A 26,579-nucleotide genomic window follows, 5' to 3' on the forward strand; every position below is an offset into this window, starting at 1 on the left:
TCTAGAGTGTCCTGATCCATCAAGGCCAACTGCACTGAACACAATGTTCAGCTGAAGCTGCAGCTGATCGGATGTCCGAATACGCCCAATCACGTTATGACATCATACCTCGAGGAACTTTTTTTTTCCAGAAAAGCTTGTCTTGCAACGGAAATAAACACAACTTTCAGAAAACATTGCAAATGCCAACTTAGCAATAGCCATTATACTGCTTACCTACTGGTTACATTGGCTACATTAGCTGACTCTGAAAGAATCCAGACAGCAAACTACAGGGATTTTGATCAAAAACACAACCCAGTGAGAAAGCCACACTGCTCCTAAAGCTCACAGATTTTATTTTTAGATTTTTCCCTTGACTTAATCTTAGCTAATTCCGAAAGCACTAGTTAGGTCTCTCCTATCATACACAGCTACCAACTCGGGAGGGAGAAGTCCATCACTTGCTTCCTCTGAGACAGTGAAGCCAGCCAACCTCATCTCTTCAAACTGCTGCTCATGCTGCATCACGGGGCGGTGTAACACACTCGGAGAATGGAGCTATCCGTCGCCTTCCGCATACATGAGCTCACAGACACCCATGCTTTTCATGTGTCACTGTGATTGATCATCGGGGTTCAAACTCACAAACTCTCAGCACTCTGGAGCCCTAAAGCTCACGTATGAACGGATGTGTGACTAGTACACTGCCATGATCAGGATGTTCTCCTTTGGCGCATCTCCATGGCAACTTGGGCGGTGCAGCAGGGCTTTAATCTGTGATCAGACTAGGCAGTGGGTGTCCACACGTGTCCACGTTAACTAATAGCCAGATTAGCGGCTAATCCCTGTCATGCTCTGTTCCCAATCTCTTCTCTATTGGAGAGTTTTCCGCTTCCCCTTCACGACTTGTCCTACACCTCTCCCTCCACCTCAATCTTTTTTGTACTACAATGCCATTTTGAAATGCTCTTCTGTCCACAGTGGACAAGATTATGAATGTATTTAAAACATGCAGACAGGAATAGCAGCAAAGCACAAGAGTATATAAAGACGTAACCACAAAGAGGCGATCTTCTATTTGCTTTGCATCTATGGATAGGACAGAATGTGCCCTAGGACCAGGTGGTGATCACCACTCACGCTGTCTCGCTAACATACACCCACACGCACACACACACACACACACACACACACTCTCTTACCTAGTCCAAGCAACGGATGATGCTCTACTAAAGTCCAGCAGTTGTCATCCAGGCAGTGACTCTTATAAACCAGGAGCTGACACACATCTCTGGCTGTCATGTGAGCAGGAACTTCCACCACCTTCCCAACACCATCTTCACTAAAGACCTTGATGATCTGGAGACAACACAGTCACATACAAATACCTTTTAAATACCTCTAGGAGATTTGGCAGAGGTTTCAAGAAAGACAAGGGAGAAGAAGATGAGTAAAGAGAGAGTTCATAATCATTAGATTATTATAATCATTTGTTAAAGCAACTGCCCAGGAACCCGAGTTTTGCATTTGCTATACATACGAGAGCACGTGTGGCACGTCTGCTCCCACCTCAGCAGTATGTAAGCAGTTACTGATCACGTTTAGACAACGGCACATGCCCCGAAGCATAGTTTCTTAGACACACATGCATTCACTCACGCACACTTCTAACACTCAGAACTCTCTCTAAATGGCAGCAGGCCATGAAGATCAACGAGACAGTGTATGCACACATGTATACAATCACTAATACCAGATTAAAAGGGGATATGTCCAAAGCACATTTATAAACACTTAACACAAATGCTTCTGAACAGAAGAAAGTGAAACTTTATATTTAGTTTCTTCTCTCACAAACAGACTGTCGGAGAATAAAACAAAAAAATATATATAAAATATATACGGCTTTCCCAGCCTGAAATCATACCGGTTTAAAATCCCTGACCTTCCTCTTCCAGGTAAAGTGATATATAAATTGGCAGAGTAATGCAGTTGCCTATTGAAGCTGTGTAAAATAGATTGAATAAGACATTTGCCATGCAAAGCAGTCACGTGTAAAGACGTGAAATCTACGTGGATATAGTAATACAGTCTACATTATTAAGTATCGGTCTTACCTCTACTGCTTGGTAGAGGCAGCAATCCGGAGAGCACGATGGCATTTTCGCACTGATCCGACCTTCTCTTACAAAGTGAGAGAAGAGCAAGAGAGAGAGAGAGAGCGAGAGAGAGAGAGAGAAAAAGTGGGGGTGGGGTGGTGGTGAGGGGGCGGAGATATTAAAAGAGAAAGAGGCTCATACAGGAGTTGGGGAGAAGGGTGAGATTTGTCGGAAAGAGTGGTGACAGGCAGGAAAGATTAAAAAAGAGAGAGAACAAAAAGACAGGGAAAGAAGAGAAAGAAAGAGAGAACGCTAGGCTGTGCTGATGCACGTACTGCACGCTACTCTAATTCTAGTAGATTAAGATCAGTGGAACTGACACCTCCCATGGGGAGTGTGTGTGCGGGTGTATTAGAGATTTTAAGGCGATAGTGAACACCTATCAAGGACTTTCTCTCACTCGCATCCATGTGTGTACAACACACACATCTTTGTGTCTCTCTCTTTCTCTCTCTCTCTCTCTCTCTCTCTCACACACAGACACACACGTACACACATACACACATACCTGGCTCTGTAAAATTTGCAAATTCTCTGAAACCCTTGAGCCCGACCACCGGATTGCATTCTCATCGTGCACGCACACACACACACACACACATATACACACACACACACATATACACACATACACACTCACAACTTTTTTTGTGTGAGATTTTTTTTGGCAATTTCTTCCCTGAAGTCTGGCCAAAGAAAACCTCTCCCTCTCTCTTTCTGAAAACTCAGCATATCAGAATGGTTCTGCTCTCTCAACCACACACACACACACACACACACACACACACACACTGCAATGTCTTTAAAGCAAAAGGTATGAAAAATTTCTTGTACTTGGTAAGTTTATATCAGCACACACACACACACACACACACACACACACACACACACTGCAATGTCTTTAACACAAGAGAAATGAAAAATTTCTTGTATTGATAAGTTTATATCAGCACACACACTCACACACACACACACACACACACACACACACACACACTGCAATGTCTTTAACACAAGAGATATGAAAAATTTCTTGTATTGATAAGTTTATATCAGCACACACACTCACACACACACACACACACACACACACACACACACACACACTGCAATGTCTTTAACACAAGAGATATGAAAAATTTCTTGTACTTGTTAAGTTTATATCAGCACACACATACACACACACACACACACACACACACTGCAATGTCTTTAACACAAGAGATATGAAAAATTTCTTGTACTTGTTAAGTTTATATCAGCACACACATACACACAAACACACACACATACACACACACACACACTGCAATGTCTTTAACACAAGAGATATGAAAAATTTCTTGTACTTGTTAAGTTTATATCAGCACACACACACACACACATACACACACACACACACACACACTGCAATGTCTTTAACACAAGAGATATGAAAAATTTCTTGTATTGATAAGTTTATATCAGCACACACACTCACACACACACACACACACACAATGCAATGCCTTTAAAGCAAGAAGTACGAAAAGTTCTTGTAGTTGGTAAGTTTATACCAGCACACACACACGCACACACACACAATGCAATGTCTTTAAAGCAAGAAGTACGAAAAATTCCTTGTACTTTGTAAGTTTATATTAGCACGCACGCACACACACCACACAGAGCTGCTGGAGAACAATATCATGAAATCTAACGCGACACTTAGTGTAGAAATGCGAGCGGGGAAAATTAGCAACCCCCTTTTTAAAGTAGCAAGCAAATGTTTGTGGAGCATTCGTAAAAACGCCCTCTCAAAGGTTTCGCATACGAGCTTCCATTGTCACGGAGCGCATTTGGGTGGAAAAACCATTCTGAAGCGTGTTTGGTTAAGGGTTGTTTAAATGTAAAGTCTCAGTCATGTGACTGCAAGCAAACATTTGCTGAGAAGTGGGCAGCTCTTCTTCTGACGGGGGGGGGGGGGTGGGGGGGGGGGTGTTTTACCTTTAAAACTTTTATTGAAGCGGTTTTTACCAATATTCTGAAGGTTATGTGATGTTAGTAAAAAAAAATTGTGAATTTTTTGTTCACTGGAAGGCAAAGTTAGCCGTTTGAGCATGAGCGTCTTATAGACAACATTTGCATCTTAGTGATTAATGTTGGGATTGGAGTGGGGGAGGCTAGTCCTACATTAACACTCAGCCATACCCAAGTGAGTTCAATTAGCATGAAGATGTATACGTAGTCCATGTGATAATGCAGATGAAATAGTACTAAAGATACCATCAGGTTTAGACAACTAAGAATAGCGAGCAAATTGCAGAAACATTAATAAAAGATCGTCTGAAGCTGAAATCACAACAAATGGTCATAACGTTGCTATGCAATACTCTTAGCTATGCATTTTTATTATTTTATTTATTTGTTTTCGAATGTGTGGATGTCACCTAAGCATTGAGACAGGCTGGATCAGCAACTTTAGTGTGTGGAAAAATGCACGTAAAGCAAAGCTGAGTCATAGTCAAACGTAGGTCTAAAAGGCCAAGGCTGCTGTGTGCGAAAGACAGTAATAAAGACTGAGGGAGAAATGTCCGCTATGTTAACCAGCACCAGACACAGTTTCTTCTGAGAAGGCAGGCATTTGTGTTTGTGTGTGTGTGTATGCGTGCAAGCTGGCCTTGCACATTATAGCCATGTGGCTTGCAATAAACTTCTCAGGTTAAGTAGGGTCAGCGTGTGTATATGCATTGCCATAGACAAAAAAGGGCAAACTATTCTACATAGCAATTCTCCAAAAACATACACATCTTAATAAAACCAGAGCAGCTCCTTACACTCTTAGGAGTAAAACCAAGACAAAGCTAATGTAACTGTATCTAACAGGATAACTTTATCTTCTCTGTATATGTAGGTCTATTTATTTGAATCGGTTGAGTTTAATCTGGGCAAATCTGTTTGTTTCAAGCTTTCCTGTTCGTGTTTAAGGAAAGCAGAATAAATAAGTGTCCCACAGGAGTGTCTCTAACACATGAGCACAACTACATTAAAAGTACATCACATTACAGAATGTAACACAAAACTATTTTGTTATTTGTATATAACAAAGAAAATCCATAGTTGTTGATATGGTAAAGCTTTCTGTAAGGGGATGTTTATCTGACCTTTATGGAAGGAGTCTCCACTGTCAAAGTGCTTTGTAACAGTCAGAAGTAAAGCTGTAACCTAATATTTTCCACCACAGGACAGTCTTCCGGACAGAGAAGTTTGCACTTTGTGGTTTCTCGGTAACAAGCTACATTTATTTCTGTCTTATTAACTTCAATAGAAAGTGAAAGAACAGCAGTTTATAGCTGCTAAAATGCAAGAGATCACAGGAATGTTCTTGTTTCGCAACCACAACATTAAACGGATCAAAAGTATGATGTGTCATAATATAAAATAAATAAAAATATTTAAACAAATTGTAATCATTGGGGTGCTTAGTGGTTAGCACATTTGCCTTGCACCTCTGGGGTTGGGAGTTCGAATCCCGCCTCCACGCTGTATGCCTGTGACTTTCTAAGGTAAAATATAAAGACATCAATATAAGATTTCATTTTTAGTATCCACAACAGATTATTTGCTCGTATCAAATCTTTAAAGGTAGACTGCTTTGGATTTTTTGTGGACTCAAGCGCAACAGCACCAGAAAAGGTCATTAGGAAAATACACAATATGCTATGCAGAAGCGAGGCTGGAGCTGATTTCTTTCTACCCCAGACTATAGATAAGAAGTATTCAAAGTGTAGGGCGAGCAAAGGATTTGCAAGCAGGGTGTGGGTGAGATGAAATATAACCTACCAAAAAATATATAATTATTTAAATAACTGTTTCAGGGGGCATGGTGGCTTGGTAGTTAGCATGCCTCGCACTTCTGGGGTTGGAGGTTCGAATCCCGCCTATGCCCTGTGTGTGTGGAGTTTGTATGTTCTCCCCGTGCTTTGGAGGTTTCCTCCAGGTACTCTGGTTTCCTCCCCAGTCCAAAGACATGCATTGTAGGCTGACTGGCATTTCCAAATTTTCTGTAGTGTGTGAACGTGTGTGTGATTGTGACCTGTGATGGGTTGGCACCCTGCCCAGGGTGTCCCCTGCCTTGTGCCCCAAGTCCCCTGAGATAGGCTCCAGGCTCCCCATGACCCTGTTTAGGATAAGCAGTACAGAAAATGGACGGATGGATGTAATCATTGGCAAATTTAGGTGGTAAAAGAGGAATAAAACACTTTAGGCCCATGCCAGTAATTGATTAATTTCCTATAACAGCATGCACTGTTGTGTTTTATTTCTTACATATATGATGCAGAACAGAACATATGAAAAACAGATCATGCAATTACATGATAAAATATTACAGGGAATATTTTCTTAGCCTTCAGGAGGCCTAAACTGATGAACATTATATATGCATAGTAAAAATAGCATAACAAATCACAACCACTAAGATTTAAGGTACTTTGCTGTGTTCTACGCAACTTGGAAGTGGGAAGCCAGAGCTCGAAATTACATCATTTTCAAAAAACAGGGCTGTCTTCACATTCATCTTTTGTTTGCCACAGTCTAGCCAGTTAATGTTAGTAATATGACTAATGTATTTATCTCCTCAAAACAGTGAACTGTACAGTCAATGTTTAGTAAAGATTTAACAAGCAAATATGTTTGTATGTTGATTGAGCTAAAGCAAATATTTGTATATACAGTACAGTACAACTTATTAAAGAAGTAAACCTTCCTGACTTTACGAATAGGTATTCCTAGTTGAAGGGGATTTCTTTCTAGTTAATTTCTGAGTTAATTCTGAGTTATGAGCTTTAGTCGAGCGCATCATTACTATAAGGCTCTGCTGATAAAGTATTCAGTCATGGAGGAAACATTTTCATTTGTTGAACATATTAGCAACATTCTTCAGGATGTAAAAATACACATTAAAAAAATACAATATTAGAATTTGCCAATATCTCCACAAAAGGCATGCTGCTGTTATGCCTCAAGAGCAATAGAAGAGGTTAGAAATTACTGAAAAGTAAATGTCTGAAGAGTTCAGAGACAAAATGATATGGACAGATGAGATGATATTTGTAGAAAGTGGAAAGCTCAGAGTAAAGAAACTGCTCATTATCCAAAGCATACTACTTTATCTGTTAAACAAGGAAACATACAGAGGCACAGCAGAATACATTCTGAAGTGTACAGAGGCATTACAGCTGCTCAGATCCAAATAAATGTATCCCCTTTTGGCATATATACAGCTACTGTGACTATGGAGATCATCCAAAAAAAGATATTCTTGGCTGGAGAAGTCAATAACCCAATCTGAACCCTACTGAAAATGTGTTTCACTTACTGACGGTAAAACAATTACAAGCCTATAGAAGGTACTCCAGGGAAGATAAAAGGCATCCGGTGATGTATATGGGTCACAACCATCAACTATTGAAGACTCCATAATGACACATAATGACACGATGCATTGCGATGCAAAAATGTGACGATGTGCATCGTGGAAATGTGCATTCCACTCGGCATTCTATTAATTACGCATGTAATGCAGTTACACTGTTTGAACACTAGGGGTCCCGATCTGCACAACACAGAGTTAAAATATAGCGCGAGAGCACACTGGTCACGTGATCACGTACATTTTCATCGAGAGCCTGCGAGTTCTGCACTTGTTAAGTCCGATAGCTCCAGATTGCAATGAGCAACACGCTTTATACATTATACAGTTATATGACCACTTTATAACGGTTAAATAGAGGTCTTCAGTAGCTTTCAAACAACACCAAAGGCTGCAGAAAACTGCCATTTTAGCCGACTCTGGAGCTCTATTACTGTTACAGAACTCATTGTGTTTCAGTCGATCATTTTCAAAGTCCCCAGGTCAAACACTTTGTTTATTCAACAAAATTTGGGAGAAAATTTATAAATGTATTTATTTCAAGAAACGGTGAACCTGTAGTACATTTTGTTTACAATATTAAACCTTTGTTCGTAGCAATTTTTGATTTATTTCCATACACTAATAGATAGATTTTTCCATACACTAAAAATAGATTTTTTTTTTCATTGCTTATGATTCAAAAATAAAAAAGGAGTCTTTTCAGTCATAATTTTTCTTCATTTAAATTTTGTTCAAAATATTCTGAGAATCGAATTGTAATCGTGAAGTCTATATCATGAATCAAATCCTGACCAGAGTGTATCGTTATACGCTTACTCTGTACTAAAGATGAGGGGAGAAGAGAGTCCATGTATATAAACAAGTGTTATTTTCATATAATTCCACCAAAAGGTCTGAATTCCCTTCATTTAAAGCAGACATTCTACAACTTCAACTTTCATTTCATGTCTAAATACTTATGGATAACCCTGTAAAGTGGAAAACGGCGCAATGAACTAATAAATGGAACTGAGGGGTTACACATGTCAGAGGATTTTGTGGCAGTTATAATGCCACGGTATTATAAAGGTATTAGCAGGAAGGATCTCTGTCATGTATACAGCATTTAGCTGAAAAGGATACATGATGACTATGTCATGTGTAACTGGGGCTTATATGTAGAAAGCTGGAAAAACTGGACTATTGACTAAATGGTCTAATACTGTGTCTACAGCAAATTTGACTAGTCATTATTACCAACCGAGAACCGAGAGTTCGTCTATTTTAAGCTGTCAGTACACACACACACACACACATTAATCACATTAATCAGTTTGAGTTACCTCAAAATGCTATAAGCAAACACACACCCATGTGCTCTGACAACAGTTTTATCAGCGTATGAAAAATGTCTGACAGGAGAAATCAAAAAGAAAACAAATGAAATGTTGCTGCATGGAGAGTTAGATGTTTGCATATAACAAACCCTTGTGCACATACACAGCACAGATGGAGCCATGGACCCAGTTAAAGCTTAATATGACACGGGCCAGTGACCTTAAATGTCACACACAGATAGCCTTAGAGCACCACCCCATACCATGCCATGACATGTAGCACTATGTGAAAACTAATTACTCTCAGGAATTGCAGATTTAGTCACAGAAATCTGAACTAAAGGAAAAATGTGCCCTAAACGACTTGCATATTAATCATTATAGTATTTAACATGTGATCTTCAATGGTGTCGAAGATTTCTTTCGATTTTCTAATGAACTTCTGAGTTCACTTTTTTTAGTTTGTACTTTTTTCATTGATGTACTGATCTATTCTCACTTTGGTTAACATTTTCCTACATTACCCACAATGCTGTTCGATGACCTGCTCATAGAATGGTAGTGGGATTTGTGCTGCATTCAGCTAGAGGTTGCAACTCCCAATTCCCAACCTCTGACCTAGAAAAACCAAAAAAAAACGCCCGCTCAACACAGAGTAGCGACTTGGGAACTCAGGGAGGTCTTTTCAACTCATGAGTGCTTCAGAGTTCAGCAAGTAACGTCGAATCAACATGGCTGCTCCCAGCATCAATAATAAACAAAGTAGCACTTTAAATGAGTTATACTGTATATACAAGTATTTGCTTTCGATTCATCAATCTATAGCACTGATAGATACAGTTCGCTGTTTTTGAGGAAGTTCGTCTCTATGTAAAGAGAGCAGAAGCAGGGCTTTAATCTTTTAGTCTGTCCAGCTCTCTCATCTGTACACTCTGCTTAAACAGATCCGATTCTAAAGCTTCAACTTTGATGTCGGTATTAGCATCAACTCCATTGGGGTTGTCATCTCATAGATTGCTTGTTTTCACTACGCCTACAATGGATGTCTCATTAACGACATCACTGGAAGATGGTAAGAGCTGTTCCTTTATTCTGTTATTCCTTATGTGTGAGATCCTTGAAATGTTTTTCAATGCCATTAAACACCATTGGAACAGAGCTAGAAATGTCCTCTGACACACAGCCGCTACCTTCTGCCAGGAATAATGAAATTTCAACCCCAACCAACCAATTCGCACCAGAAATCACAAATATTTCAATATTGCAATATTTCAAACAGGGCTCCTTTAAAGGAAGCGAACAAGAATGAACTAGAAAAGGAGTGACATTAGGACAAGTCATTTTTCACCACAATCAGGTGGAAAAATCACGGTGACTTACTATGTGGGAGCAGAGAAGAGAGACAGAAGAGAAGGAGAGAGGAGAATTAAGGAGAGTTCTCACGATGGTGTTTTTAGTAACACTGGGTCAAGTCATCTCTGGGGGATCCATGTCCCAGCAGGACTCCTGACCACAGTCAGCTGACAGAGCAGCAGACGCTGACGCATTGACTGTATGTGTGTGTGTGTGTGTGTGTGTGTGAGTGTGTGTGTGTGTGTAATACCAGACATACAAACCTAAAGCCATTAAGCTTTTATGGGTGTGAAATTATGGAGCACCACAAGAGGGGAGTATTTCAGTCTCTGTGGTTAACCATTAGTGTGTGTGTGTCTGTGCGTGTGTGTGTGCACGTGTGTGTGTGTGTGTGTGTGTGTGTGTGTGTGTAATCATGACATCAGCATGACAGTGCTCCTCGTTATGGATAGTGTGCGTGTGGGAGGGTGGGTGACATCCTCCTTTTGTCTTGCTGTGTTTGTCTAAATATGCTTTTCCAGTTAACAAAGTTGTGCAGTTAGTGGAAAGCAGAACCCACAGACTTCGTGTTACAAAAAAAAAAAAAAATGGCCGCCACTTAGAAAAAAGCCTCAAGATGCTGATGTAGGAAGAGCTATTCTCCTCTAGCCTTTAAATCAATATAAAGGGTGTAAGAAGCTCAGCTCTGTTAGAAGCAGCTGTGTGCTCGGACACTTCCTGAAACAGATTAGTATGTCTAAGACCTGCTTTAATGGATAATCTCACCTGAATACCATAGGCTTGTACCCTCTAAGAACGGCTGCTGAGTCTGTCCCATGCTCATCCCAAGCAACACTGTGTTCCTTCAACACATTTAGGACTGTTTGTATTCTATATACACATACATTTACACACATACATACATACATACATATATATAGTCCTAAATGTGTTGAAGGAACACAGTGTTGCTATATACAGTATATAGACAAACACACACAGTGCAGTGTGTATTTGCAGTGTGTATGCAGTGTATATTTTTGCTCTCACGCTTGAGGGGAATTAAAAAGAAAGCCCATGACTAAGATAATGTATGTGCATGTTGTGGTCTCCTTGCTTGTATGTGTGTTTGCATGTGTGTCAAAAACCACAAAGTAAAATGTGCCAAGAGCATGAACATAAGAAACTTAACTAAAGCACACACACACACACACACACACACACACACACGGGGCACCATGCAAGCACAGAGCAGCACGCAGAGCCCGAGCTAAGGGTGCTTTGGGTTCTAAGGGTTCTGTGGTAAAGGCAGTGCTATTATATTTTATATATTATTAAATATTATATATTCAGTGTTATATATTAAATATTATATACTGTATATATTAACCATGACAATTCAAAGAAACAGAGTGCTTAAATATGATAGATAAATGCACTGAAACAGAGAGCAAATTCACCTCAGGTGCAGTGCTGCTCAATTATTGACTTACGCTACTTATTCGAAAAGGTTGTCGTATTTTAATATGTGCAATGCCCTCCATAATTATTGGCACCCTTCATAAAAATGAGTAACAATTACTGTATGAAATAGACATTACACAAAATAATTCAAACTTTCCATTTAAATAATAGGAGAAACTATTTAGCTATGTTTTAACCAAAAAAGCTATTTTTAAGATGCTTAAAAACTCTTTTCTACCAGAGAACATGCTAAAAATCAGCATTATTGGTCTTCATGTCAAGTGACAGCTGAAAAGATTCCCACTTCTACGGACTGAATATTACACGCCATTTGTGTTCATTTTGTTCCATGTCCTGAGACGGCTGTAGCTACAGTCAACTAAGCAGAAGATAAAAACCTCCATTAAGGAATAACAAATTTTCAATACAACTAATTATCAAATTTAGCTAATATACAGTATGTTGTATCCTTTGTATAGTACATATACTGTACAGTACATGGTATAACTATACTATATGTATCTAAAAAACTTTTGTTGTTTTTTTATTCCAGTATTTGCTAATGTTTGGATTTAATTCAGAAATTAGATTTTTTTTTTTTTTTACCCAGTTGCTTTATATGGACATTTAAAGCATCCATTTAACCTTGATTTTTTTATGCACTCAAGTAAATTACCATCATTAGTGAATTGTTAGTTACAAAGTTGGGTGAAAATTACAGGTGTGTTTCTATATTCTGCCACAACAATGTACCATAATATCAAATTAGGTATGTTGACATGTAATTCAGGATCATGCAAGACCATGGCTATATATAGGATTTAAATAAGGATAGTCCTGATTATAAAGTCTAATTTCATATAATTATATGCACACTAGCACCACTGATGCCCTATTTTTACCTGACAGAAGGATTTTTAACTAGAGAATGAATGAGCTGGCTGAGCCTCATAACATCAGGCTCTATAAGCTCAAGGTTAACACCCTAAACATTCTCTTTGTGAGAAACTGTTCAAAACAAATCGTTGCTACGCATGAAGTAAATACAATATAGCAAACAAGTTTAAAGGTTAGCATCCCAAAAAAAAAAAAAAAAAAAAAACAGGATTCTACTGTGCACACAGCAACGTTCTTTGTTATCGTTAATTGCATGCAAACTGTTGAGTGGACCGTTGTCCCTTTTCTGGCAGACGTTTACGAGGGTGTGTGTCTTATGTCTATAGATGTGCCCTTGCATGAGAAAATGCAGTCACACACCCCTGATCACTGGCACACAGCCAACACTAACAACATCTTAACCATCCTCAAGTCTCACACACACACTCTCTCACCAGTGAGCGCAGGTCATGGCAAGGTCAGCACCAGGTCATGTACCCATGTACTATACTGTAGCATAACAAGTATTTCATTACTGCAAAAGTACTTTGAGTGAGAGAGAAGCGAAACCATGCCCACAGACACATACACAACTCCGTTTATTTCATATTGCGTATTTCATAATTAGGACAAGGCTGAAAAATTTTAGACTAACACAAGCTCTAACATGAGAAATTCCCTTACACAAGTGTGAGTATGTGTGTGTGTTTCCATGCATACTGGCACGACTGACATTTCGTAACGAAAACAGCACTATTGAAAACTGTCAGATACCTGCTTCCGTGTGTGTATAGGGAGATTAACGTACATACAGTAACCTCTAACTTCTTTTTACAGCTGAGACTCAAACACTTCGTTATTATGGTAATTCAAGGACTGCCGTTCGGCATAAAAAAGATGTCACACCCTTTGACAGACAGAGGGAGAGAAAGTGTGAAAGACAGAAAGAATGAAAAAAAAAGATGAAAGCGAGACAGAATCCAGAGCTGCTGCTGCTGCTGCTGCTGGAGGCAAGCGGTGTAATCATGTCTAGTCGGCACAAGAGCAGTGCCAGTGTAAACATGCACATATGCACACATCCAGACTAGAACACACCCACAGATTACATGAAATATGCAAAGCAGAATACATTCAAACAAGGACAGAAGGACATCATGCGCTCTCCTGTTTCTGACAAGACATTCCCACGCTCTGTAGGAGACTCTGCATCAGACTGTGTAACGAGTTTCTGAGCCCTCTTTAACCTAGGCTTCGCTCTTCATTCGGGGTCACACAGCCCTTCTGAGAATAGTTAAGAAATCTTTTGTATTTGTAATGGTGAGAATGAGAGGACGTGTGTGTGTGTGTGTGTGAAAGAGAGAGAGAGAGAGAGAGAGAGAGAGAGAGAGAGCGTGAGAGACTTGCAGCAACCTTCTCCAGCCATGACATCATATTCGAAAGAAAAAGCCTCGTCATGCTGCTGGCCTCGAGATAACCATTTCACCATCTGCCCTCTGTGTGGTATTCTTTAGCAGACTTTATAACAAGTGCAGAAATTGTTGCAGCACTGTGCTCAAAGATAGACAGACAGACAGACAGATGCAAGTCTAAAATTAATGGCACTCTTGGGGATAATGGGGAGAAATGATTATATAAGATAAATATTATGCAAATTGATTTCCAGCCACATTATTTATCTACTTAATTTGACTTTCATTACAGAATCTTTTTTTTATTCCGTTGTGGCCTTTGACCATATACTGCTTCTCACGGGCTGGGGTGAGTTTTCTCTATGAGGATGCACACATGTGAATTTCTTTTGTCATCCATTATTGGGGAAAGCCAACAGAGACAAATGGCTGGTGCTTTGTAGAAGTCAGGTAATAAATAGAAAAATATATAATCGGTTAAAATCAGAAAATTCCATTAAGCACAATCAGGGCCGTAATAAAAAAATTATTAAAAGTCTGGACCAGCTGATCTGGAGCACTGCCAAGCACAGTGAGGAGGAATTTGAGTGACGTGAAGAAGACCCTAAAGATAATGGTTTCTACTTATATGCATATATTAATTGATTCTTGTGGTTCCCGAGTATCAAAGTCAGCTTCATAACAACAAGCTGTTTAAAGGAAGCCCTGAGTCCAAACCTACAAAATGCAGAACCTGAATTTTAATAAAGTGAGAACGGACCTACAGTTTGAATCAGTGACTGTGACTGTAAGTGTGGACGCCATGACAAGGGTTGAAGAGTGAAGCCAAAATGTCTATGAAGCTCATTTTTAACTCCGCCCATTCCCATGTTAGTGAATGGAGAAGGACCCAAACTTCCATTTTAATTTACATCTCTACAAATCATTTTTGGGAATAGTGTTCTGTTGTGTTTACAAGTTCAGTTGATCTTGCTATTTTTCTTTATGATAAATGTTTTATAGGAGTTTATTTATTTATCTGATGATAGATAAAAGGGTGAGGTTAATGAGGTGATTGACAGTTTTGGACAAGACAGTCGAGACTGAACACACACACACACACTTTCCAACACACAGACCCGAAGCTCTTGACAATTCTGTAGCAAAGCCATGTCTTGTTCTGCTGTAAACTGTTCTAACGGATCCTGATGATGAATTTGATGTCTAAGCTAGCATCCTGTACTGATATTATAACTAGCAAACCAATGTGAGTGAACAAAGTGACGGCACAAACCAAGGCAGCTAACTCTAGGTAAATTTCATAATAATTTATTGATTGCATGACCGTAGCTAACACTCCGAGCAGCTGGGTAAGGTTAGCCAGTCTCTAGTTTTTACACTAACTCCACTAAAAGAATGAGCGGAGCATAAAAGAGCACATCTCCATTCAGACGGATAATTTACTACACGTGTCAGAGCTAAATGAAAATCATGGACAGCAGTGACTTTTTCCTCTAAACATAGGTTGTTTTGAGTGTAAATGTGGACTGCTGGTTACCAGTATATTTTCAGTTAGTACCTTACATGTGCTACTTGTATCTTAACCCTGACAACGGTAAAATCAATATTCTTGCAAAAATTGTACAACTACAATTTTACATATTAATTACTACTGCTGTCTCTTGCCACTTTGAGTTAGCTGATGCACCATCTTAAGTTACACTTCAGGTATCTCACAGCGTGCACGTTCCTGACATGAACAAGTATCGTGTCCATCACCAGTATGGGCGGGTGAGAGGCGGACCCACTGTCTGACCTGCCGCATCTACTGCGCACGCTCTGGCTCCGAGTTCTCTACTGATCAGACTCTGGCTCCTGGATGATTTCTGCAAGATGATGACTTTCATTCAAGAAAGGCTTCAAAACTGCACAATGGGAGGAAATGTTGTCATGTTGTCGACTCATATACACAGTCATTGATTTGAATCATTTGTAGTGGGTGCATGCATGCAAATTCAAACTTTTTCATCATGAACAATTGACCCATAAAATGCATCCGGATCAACAAAGAAGTGGACTAACTTTGTAGGAAATAAAATGCTCTTCTTAGGAAAATTTAAAATAAAATTCTACAATGTTATAAATGTTATTCATTTTATATATTCTTTTTTGCTCCTAGTTTTGCCACTAATTCTGATGTAGATATGTAGATAGATAGCCACATAATAGATTGATTCTGATGTACTAATTCTGATAGATAGATAGATAGATAGATATATGGATAGATAGACAGATAGATAGATATTTTCAGGTTATATATGCGCTTTTCTTTATCGTCCCCTTTATTTAAATGCTCCATTGCATATTAGCTGTAGCAGACCATCAGTGCTTCATTTTTGCAGTGTGTTCCACGCCTTTAAGCTATTATCAGTCTCTGCTGCATTCTGTCCAGAGAAAGTGAGAGAAACCAAAACACACCCATCTAATACTGCTTCAATGCTGCTTCAATTATTTACCTGACTCACATAAATCCATGTAATCTGAAACAATATTCATTTGCAGCAGTGCGTTTCTAAAATAAACACTTTCTCTGATAGAAATAGGTCTCTCCTGTGGACATGTAAATGTAATTACAGAGAACGTAAGGGTGTTCTTACAATGTTTGTTCGGAGATCAACAATCTTTGCCCATACCATCAGGCAGACTCTTTCTAAATATTTCGAATGCTTACATATGAAAGAACAAGCTGCCACTTATGTGCATGCCAGCAAGCATATACAGTATAAAGTCTTTTTTATTATTCTGAAGAGGATGTGTGTAGTGTACTGGGGATTGTGGGAAAAGAACAGATAGAGCAGCAAGGAGGAAGGAAGGGTTAAGATGGTTGGCAGGGATGTGGAGGCATGCACAAAAACAAGCACGACACACAGGCGTGTGAAAGGAAAACGACTCGCATCTCTTAAGGAAATGCCTCCGCTCATAGGATACTCAGGAAAGATATGTAGGAGGCTGAAGGCCAAAAGGAGACGGACATGTATTTGCACAGGATCTTGGCCCATAACTCGCACATGCTGCAATGTTCTTGTACGCTTAGTTATGCAACATGAGTACACATAATCTCAAGTGGCTTTGCGTGCTCTTTATCTCGCTTTACAGAGATAGCATTTTTCTAGCAGCATGAGTGTATGGAGAAGTATGCTCACTAATGATGGATGGACGGACAAATTGTTTAAAGAAGCCATACGCTGAACCTCTGAGACGGTCACTCAGCCAAACCTGCGAGCCAAAAGCAGAAAACTCTGTAAATATTAAATCTAAATGCAGGGATCTGGTCCACGAAGTACTTCTGAAGGATATAAAGTGTTTAGGAGCCAAATTCTTGAATGCAAACAGACAAACACACACACATATTTGTCTTACTATCCTTCTGAGGATCTTCCACTGACATTATTATTAATGATCTGCATTAACAGGTGTACACCTAAACCTCAGTAACCAAAAGGAAGCATTTTGTCTCTTTTATTTTTTTTTTTTCCTTTTTTTTTTTAATTAAAGCTACAGGTTTTGTTAAAAAAGTCAATTTTTCTTTGTGGAGAAACTCAAATGTCCCTACAAGTTCAAAACTGTCAGATATTCCTAGCCTTGTGGGGACATTTATTCCCTACTAAGATATAAAAACATGCTGAGACACACATTCAAACACATACAGAAACACACACACAAACACATACACACACACACACAAACACACACTATCAGGAAGAACCCATTCTCACAGCTTGTTCCCAGCTCCAGGAACTATTTATTTTGCCATTTCTCTTGGCAAGGAGTTTGTGAAACACTGTGTGCCAGACAATTGCTGTTTATTTTTTTTCACACACACACACACACACACACACACACACACACACACAAAATTCATACAACCCCTCTTATTACCACAGGTGCATGTGTGTGTGACAATGAGAGGAGGAACACGACGGTCAGTAATGCTGTTCAAAGTAAACGCTTAGGTGAAAAGGAAAGACAATGACAGACTTTATGCTGAGTGTGTGTGTGTTTGTGTGTGTGTGTGAGTGTGGGTGTGTGTGTGTGTGTGTGAGACTCTTACATGCACATCTGATGGCTGTGGCATCAAACCACTGCTGAGTATCGGGGAACCTGCAGGGCTGCATAGCTCAGGGAAAGGGTTGGGGATTGCTGGCAGAGATGCAGGGCGAACCTGCTGCTCCTCTTGCTGTAGCCTTCTGAAGGGGCAACACACACACACACACATATACACACACACACACACATACACATATACACACACCATTCAAACTCATTAATTTAGTTTATGATTCATTTCAGTTTGCTATTCCATATATTCTCTCTATATACAGAATATATGAATGAAGCTGGAAATGCAGTTAAACAGCTCTCCTTCCTTAGAGAAGCAAAAGGCACAAGAGTAGGTTCATGCACCCGTACGGTCACACGGAGTTTTGTAAACGTAGATCTGCATTTGTTGATCTAGATCAGAAAGGCTGGGAATAAACACAGGCCCTGCTCTGGCACTGTTAAAGCCCTACAAAGAAATCAAGGCAGAACCCTACAAAGTAATGAAGCCTCGGGTTCATTGAGAAGTCAGAGAGAGGTGTGAGCAAGTGTGTGTGTGTGTGTGTGTGTGTGTGTGTAGCGTCAGAAACCTCTGAGTGAACTCATGATGATGTGTGTGGGTGTAACACCCCGCTGCCAGAGTGAGTGAAAAAGACACCAGGGAGAGAAAGAGAAGAGAAATGTGATTTGCAGAACAAGGACAGAGAAAGAGGGAGGAAGTAAGACAGAGGGATTACGGTATAAATAAACAAGCACATAAACATGCACAACTTATAAGTGACTCCAAAGAGCTGGAAAAAACTCAAAAATACACACACACAATTAGGAATCTGATTATTTTTTTTTTTTTTGAAGTTTTACTTCAGCTCCTTCAGACAACTATGTATGACAACGCATTAAATTCTCTTTCTTTGTTGTCTTTCCTTTGTTGTTGCGTCACTATCCACTGACGCAAGAACAAGGTAAGAGAGATAGAGATAGAGATCACTAAAATAGAGACGTATCTTCCTTGTGGAGATATGTATAACCATCAGAAATGGTTGCGTTCTGAATATAAGGTGAGGAATAAATAACAAAACCAGCATGTGGTTGTGAACGGTTATATGGTTGTTCTTGACATTCCTAGTTACGCAAAGAACAGTTTGAAGTCTTCTGTTTTTCTTACATTACACACTAAACCAGGAGCATCATGGTCATTGAATATGTGGTCACTGATTTACTGATGTCTTTCCCATGCAGGTGCCACTTTGCAGATGTCACTTAAGTCACTGTTCCTACTGAAATGCAGCCAGCTGAGCAGTGTTTGTGATTGAAGCTGCTGCCATCTGTGCCCCAAATAATAAACCTTCTCTCAAAGTCATTTCGATCCAAAACTGGGAGTGCTTGGCATTTTTAAACATGTCACAGAGCATGGTAGGATGTTAACTGCTTAATTGTATCATGCAGGACACCTGTCTTGGTTGTTTCAGTTCAGAATTTTCATTTAATTGTCATTGTGTGTATACGCAAAATTCTGTATAATTTTACAGTAAGCCTTAAATTTCTGCTGGAAGGCTCACTGGAAACATCTGCGTTTTATGTAACTGATATGTTGACCCAGAGGTATGCATGTGTAAAGAGAGAAGTGTGAATCACTTACCTAACAGCCAGTATGTGGACAGGTTGGGAGCGGCAGGCTTTCTGGGCAGGTGAGTGAGTAGCCTTCGCTTGGATATTTGACGCATGTGGCGGAAGACCAACCCTGTTAATCTGGACACCAGTGCCTTGGCCATTGTGCAAGAGAGGGACAGTGTCAGAGTGCTGCGTCTTAAAAGAGTAGAGGCCCCCATAGGGCGACATGGAGGTCATGTCATTCACCAAAGCCTCTAGATCGACATCATCGTCTGAATGGAGAGAAAGAAAGCGAGAAAGATGGACATCAAATAATGCATAAATCATAATTCACATTCAGATTGGGATACCTGGTAGTCAAAAAGTCAGTGTCCAAACTCACTCAGAAGTCTTAACAATACCAACACAATAGTAACTCTACAGATCAGCAATGCAAAAGGGATGCCTAGAATTGGAAGTTCACTCTCTGAGAAATTTGAAAAATGTTTATAGAAATCTAGCACTAGGTGTCAGCAAGTGATCAAATAATGCAAACCGTCAACAGAATTTAAAAATAAATAAATAAAAGCTGAGACCATGGTCAAGAGACGAAGACCAAACGACTTTTCATTTATCTAATGAATTTGTGAATTTACTTAAATTAAAACATCTAAAATCAAGAGTAGAAACGCTGTGCTTCCCAAACATAGGTTAAAGTTGGATATTAAGGACCATCCTCATTTTGATCTAAAAAAGTGTTACTGGTAACTTTGCTGTTGTGTTTTTATTAGCAGTTTTTACTCCTGCATTAAGGCCATGATTTCTCAGCTCCGCCTCTGCTCTGCGATCAGTGGGATAAATTAAGCTTACTAAACATACAATCAAAGAAAATACATATTTAATGCCTGTTTATATGAGAGAAATATTTTTTTGTAATCTGGGTGGGGTCCGAAAGTCTGAGACCACATTGAAAATCTGGGATTTTTTTTTCACTTAAAATTGGAAATAAACTGATTTTTTTAACATTTTGAAATATTAATTTTGAAATATTGAAACTTTTTACCAGAGGACAAAAAATGGAGTTTCTACCTGTTTTTTAAGAAGCTTAAGCAGAAGGTTTAAGAATTTGCAGTTTTTAATCTAGCCTTTAAATGTTATTAAACACACAGTCATGATACTCTACACACAGAAACCCAACAGTGTCCTGACTAATCTTATAACAGTGATCTTTTATCACTTGCGTGATTAAAACAAAAAAATTCATTTGTTAATACTTATTGAAAATGTCCGATAAGTCAATTTCCACGGAACACCAGTGTACAAAGAAAGTAAATGTTCAATAGCTTCAATATTTACTATTCAAAATTCTGCACTGTTTCTAGGTCCCTAGATTTTCCTTGAGTCTTATCCATTCCATTAAAGCACGTATTCAGACGACATTCCGATACATTTGATATAACATGAATCATCAATTCAATTCAAATGCGCTGTCATTATAGCAAAGAGGGAATACCAAATACTAAGAAATTCTTAAATTCATGTAAATATTTATAAACTCAGGTTACTGCTAATAATACAAGTAAATTAAATTATCAAAATATAAAATTGAATTTTAAAAAAAAATTATGCAAAATAGAAGCATTTTCACTAGAGGTCTCAGACTTTTGGACCCCACTGTATATAGCCTAACCATACACACTCGCACACTATTAGATACAGTATATAAATGGAACACAGCCTATAGTGCCACTAACACACAAAACCTTGTGGGATTGGAGAAAGGGCCTGGCAAAGCTATACATGGTTTAACTGCACAGGGAACTTGCATAGCATTAGAGAAACACAGAACCCTCCTCACACAAGTGTGCACACACACACACACACACACACACACACACACACACATACATCTGGGCTCGTTCAGCACAAACATGCAATAAATCAAGAGAAACCCATGTTAATACAATGCAAGCCTGCTTTGCTTTGTCTAATGTTCTGACCTTAAAATGCTGTCGGAAATCAGAGCTATAAGGTAGAATAATATATTTTAATTTTCAGCGAACGGATGACAGTACTCACCAGGGTGATTAGGAGAGCTCGGATTAGATGGCTGCTGGAAGTGAATAAGACTGCCTGATCCACGAGAGGATGTGTGGTCGACATTGTCCTGAAAATGAAGCGAGTTTAGTTGAGCAGATTGTGCAGTATGCATATGCACACAGACACACACACAGACGTCCTAGAACTGAACGTGCCCTTCTGTTAATCCACTTAACATTTATGACAGCACAGCATATGGACAAACCCAACATGCTAGGCTCCTCTGTTCCAGGATTGTCCGTTGTCACTGATATATTCCACAAACAAGAAAGATCAGAAACCTTGCTACATCTACAGCATGACCAAGAGATATTTTCAATGCACAAAACTTTATAATTTAAAACAGCCCTGTGAATCCAAAAAAGCTGGAGAACATTCAGGAGAAGGAACCAGAAGAAACAGAAATATATCACACCCCATTTTCAATTTCCAGTTTTCTAGGAAACTCTGGAACATGGAAATTGTTTCCAGGAACTGGTCCTTGTCAGAGGGCTCGCTGTTCCTCTCATCCCCTCTGGCTCCCAGAAAAAAGGATGATCTATAAAATTGAGGATATTTACAGCTCTGAAAAAGTGTGTCTCAAATTCTCTAATGCCATAGGAATGTTACACAGCCTGTGGAACATTAAGGCAGCTCAGTGCAACCATAAAAAAAAAACCCAACAATCAAGTATTATGGCTTTTTTGATGCTCGTGTCTGTGTTGAATTTTTGACAAATTTCTCATGTACTTCTAGTAAATCAACTGGAGAAAAACTGGGGCACATTATCTGTCACGGGTTTGGGGAGGAGTGAGCAGAGGAATGAGACGTGTATGTGTATGGTTCTGTGTGTTGAATTTGGCTGGGGTCCAGCCCTCGCGGCCATTATGTAAACTTTAAGCCCCCAGCTGATTCTGCGGGGTGGTGAGGATGGCGTTTTTTTTTCCTAGAAAGAGACCCAGGCTGAGCTGCCGCTTCTTACAAAGAGCAAATAGAAAGTCAAATCCTTAAGGGCTTAACCTTTGAACTTTCTCAGCTCGAAACTGTGGAGAGTGCTGACAAAGCAAGACACGTGCACATGTATATATATAAGCACAGACCCACAGGCACACAAACACACACACACACACACAAACACACACACAGGGTCAAATGCTTTTAGACAATCACTGTTTGCTGGAAAATAAATAAATACATGAGATATTGCTATTGAAATAGTTACTGAAACCAGATACATTCTTAGAAATATATCTACATCCGGCTCATTAAAACACTGTAAGGAGTAAGCCAAAAATATTAAACATCCACAAGAAAAGAAAAAAAACTATTAAGTAGGCTTTTACCCTTGTAAATGTCTCAAATGGTCCGAAAACTTATTTAAAGCACATGGCAATATAGCCACACACACAACCTCAACAATTCATCTACTGTTAATCTGAAGTGGTAACTGTTCACTTAAGCCTTAATCCTACGCCTTCAATAAACAATCCCCAATTTTTATTCAACCAATCCACAATCAAAATCCGTCACTGGAGAAACCCAACACGATGGTGAATGTTAATACAACAGTGTATTGTAAATACCATCATAGAGACTACAACATATCTGCAAATTAAACAAGGCAGTGTACGAGACGCTCACAGAATAAAAGTTGTACAGAGCGTACACAAAGTGATATGAAAAAGGCCCGCGTATAGACATAGAGATAGGAAGCGGCAGATAAAAACCCACCAGTGTGTTTGAATACTTGCAGGAAATGTTTGGGCTGCATTCCCAGCGCAGGGTGATTCTGGCTCTCAGAAACTGCCTCCCCCAGTCCACACAGTTATATAAGAGCACAGAAAGAGGGCAGCCCAAGCCCCTGCTGGGCACACACAAGGCCCTGCCATGTTCACAAGCATGTTATACACTCCACCGCTGCAGCAAGAGAGCAGAGACGTGAAAGGGAAAGTGGGGCACGATCAGGAAAGGTCTAGAAGAATCTGAAAAAGGACAGGATGGAGCGTGAAGAGCAGATCATGCACATGTCCACGTGGGGTAGAGGTTGGCTAACTGCATAAGTGTTACCGCCTATACAGTACATTCTACGAGAAGAGTTTACGAGAATAGCTGTCAGGAAAGACAGGGAAAGAGCAATGCCACAAGCCACAAGCTTGTCTCAAGCCACAGTTAGAGGAATTATATCAAGTAAGCAGGGAGAGGTGGAGAGGGAGTGAAAGATGCAGAAAGAGTGCACAACCCTAGTATAAATAGTGGCAGGCGTTACTTTACATGTCAGCGTGTCAGCTGTGCGGTGCCATGGCAACACCATGGTGACGACAGGCATGCAGACCAGAAGAGTGTGTGTGTGTGTGTGTGTGTGTGTATATACCATTGCAACCACAGGCCAAAGACATGCAGTAAATACAGTGCTTCAGTTAGCTAGCCTATGCTGAGAAAATATGTGGATCTAGTAATTTGGGCAATGTTGCAAAAGTAAACCTAGTTTTGACTTACAAGAACCTTGCAATGGAGAATCTCCATCAGCTCAAGTTTCTCAATACTATGGTTACTCGTCTGTTGTGAAACAGCTAAACAAACTGTACCTGGTAGTTCGGGTGGAGCACAAAGTAGTCTGGGCATTCTGCGACCGCCATGATCTTCCAAGGCTCCACAACCAATCAGTGCCACACATTCACCTGAGCAGCAGAAAAGAAAGTGAAGTTTATTTCATAAAGCTAATGTGTCCTTGAAATTTATGTCCAGAGCTAAACACATTTTAAGCCTAATTGTTTTTTATAGGGAGGCACAGTGGTGCAACGGGTATCACTGCTTCCTCAAAGCTCCAAGGTCCTGGGGTTTTATCTGAGCTCAGGTTGCTGGAGTCTGTGTTGGTTTCCTCTGGGTTCTCCCGCTTCCTCCCTCCTCCCAAAAACACCCACCACTAGGTGGATTAGCTAAGATGATTTGTCTTTCTTGAGATATTACACTAACGCACAGACTGACGGCAAAAATCTTAGATAGCCAGAAAATGTACCTTGAGTTCCTGAGAAAGAGGAAGCTATTGAAGAAAAACTATTTCATACATTTGACCTTGCTGTGACCTTGACCCGGGTTTGGATCAAAATTCGAATTTTGAATTCCAAAATCGAATCAGTTCATCTGCTGATTACGACGATAATTCCATATAAATCCTACATTCAACCACAATAAATTCCATATAAATCCTACATTCAACATCTCATGGTTCTTGAGATATCGTGCTAACAAAAACCATGGACAGACGAACAGACAGATGGACTGACGGATGGACGCACAGACAACACATATAGCAACTATATTTAAATGCAGCTTAATAATCAGTTAATTATCTGTTATTTAATTATTATTATTAGTTAATTATTAAGTAATTTCCCAATCCGAATAAATAAACTTTATGTTTATATACTTTTATGTATCATCAGTAAACTGATTGAGGCCAATCGGAATGAACTTTTAACCCACTCAATTAAAGTGGACAATCCAATTAATAATCCGACTGTCAAGGTGTCTTATTTAATCATGTCACAGCAATTACAGTAAGTTACAATCCAGTAAGCTGACTAGCAAGATAACTGGTTTATATTTGCCAGGATAACCTAAAGTTAGCATCAGATTATTTTGATTAACACACATATATAACACATTTGTGTAGCATAAGTAATCCTCCATCCTCACAACACTAGGCCGTATGCACAATAGCACACTTTATTTCCAGGGGTCGGAATTTGTTTCCCCCCTTTTCCCTTCTTATCTCCACCAAGTGGCGTCTCCCTTGCTGCTTTGGTTCAGTCCCACAGCATCTGCAGTTTCCCAACTTCCAGGCTTGTGGTTAAGTGGGGTCTCCAACCTTCATTCTCCCTTGGCGTCTGCACTCAGTTTTCCACATGCCCTGCTGTCTAGTGGCTAGCATAGCTGAGGCCATGTTCATAGCTAGATTTATTGAGACCACTAGCCACCCTGTCATCCCAATATGAGGTAAATACTACTATGCTCACCAGTCAAATTCAGACAGGTTGCTACATGTGGTACAGTAGTTCTGCTGGAACAAAGAGACTTTCATACGTTGCTTATCAGCCTGTGGCTAGACCCCAAATACCACAGACAGAAGCGTTCTTGGCTCAGTTAGAGGGGCACAAACTCTAGCGCACTGGTGACATAAGGCTTTTATCATGAAAGGAGTGGTGTCCCAGATCTGGGAAAGGTTTGGCAAGGCAAATTTGGACCCCTTCACAAATGCCAAATCAACTCACTATCAACTGTGGTTCTCCCTGGTGGAGCCAGACAGCCCACTGGGACAAGATGCACTGGCCTCCCAACTGGCCTCACTATTTACACTACAGGCAAGTCCCCATCTACTCTAAAATTGTATGTGGTGGTCATTGCAGCGTGCCACAGCAGCATGGATGGAATCTCACTTATTACAATGTTTCTGAAAGAAGCACCCACCACACTCCCTCATATGTCCATCATGGGATCATCTCTTTGCTGGAGTTCCTTAGGGTCTCTCCTTATGAGCCCGTGCAGGATGCCAAACTGGATGCCTTGGCAATAGACCTTGCAGCACTCCATGAAGGTGAACCTGTAGAGTATTCCTTGTGATGTCCAGTATGTGTCCTATGGTACTGTTTCAACTGAACGTGCCTATTCATTCCTCAGATCAACTATTCATCGGTTTTAGGGAAAAGACACAGCAAGCCCCCTTGTTTAAACAGTGACTAGGCTATTAGGTGATGGACATCTAGGCCTACTGGCAGGCTGAGCACCCGGCTGCTACTGGGCAACCTCGTCCTCATGGGCATCACTTAAAGGAATACTACTCCAAGACACCTGCGCTGCTGCTACCTGGGTGTCACTGTGC

At 39.9% G+C, this 26,579-nt stretch overlaps 1 protein-coding gene across 8 annotated transcripts in view; it reads right to left on the reverse strand.

Annotated features, from left to right (window-relative positions):
• Positions 1–26,579, reverse strand: part of grb10a (growth factor receptor-bound protein 10a) — a 49,935-nt gene that overhangs the window by 14,768 nt on the left and 8,588 nt on the right. For 2 of the 8 annotated variants that reach the window (XM_053231300.1, XM_053231301.1), the window contains exons 2-7: positions 24,286–24,378; positions 21,701–21,788; positions 19,671–19,914; positions 18,045–18,180; positions 6,217–6,300; positions 1,185–1,341 (exon numbers count right to left, since the gene is read on the reverse strand). In XM_053231300.1, the coding sequence (XP_053087275.1) occupies positions 1,185–1,341; positions 6,217–6,300; positions 18,045–18,180; positions 19,671–19,914; positions 21,701–21,788; positions 24,286–24,336 (760 nt within the window). In that variant the 5' untranslated portion in view covers positions 24,337–24,378. Of the gene's footprint in view, positions 1–1,184; positions 1,342–2,099; positions 2,255–6,216; positions 6,301–17,136; positions 17,210–18,044; positions 18,181–19,670; positions 19,915–21,700; positions 21,789–22,136; positions 23,269–24,285; positions 24,379–26,579 lie in introns of those variants that run through there. The other 6 variants (XM_053231302.1, XM_053231303.1, XM_026942193.3 and 3 more) reach the window with 6 other exon arrangements.

This window comes from Pangasianodon hypophthalmus, chromosome 29, assembly GCF_027358585.1.
Source record: "Pangasianodon hypophthalmus isolate fPanHyp1 chromosome 29, fPanHyp1.pri, whole genome shotgun sequence".
Classification (NCBI taxonomy): Eukaryota; Metazoa; Chordata; class Actinopteri; order Siluriformes; family Pangasiidae; genus Pangasianodon; species Pangasianodon hypophthalmus.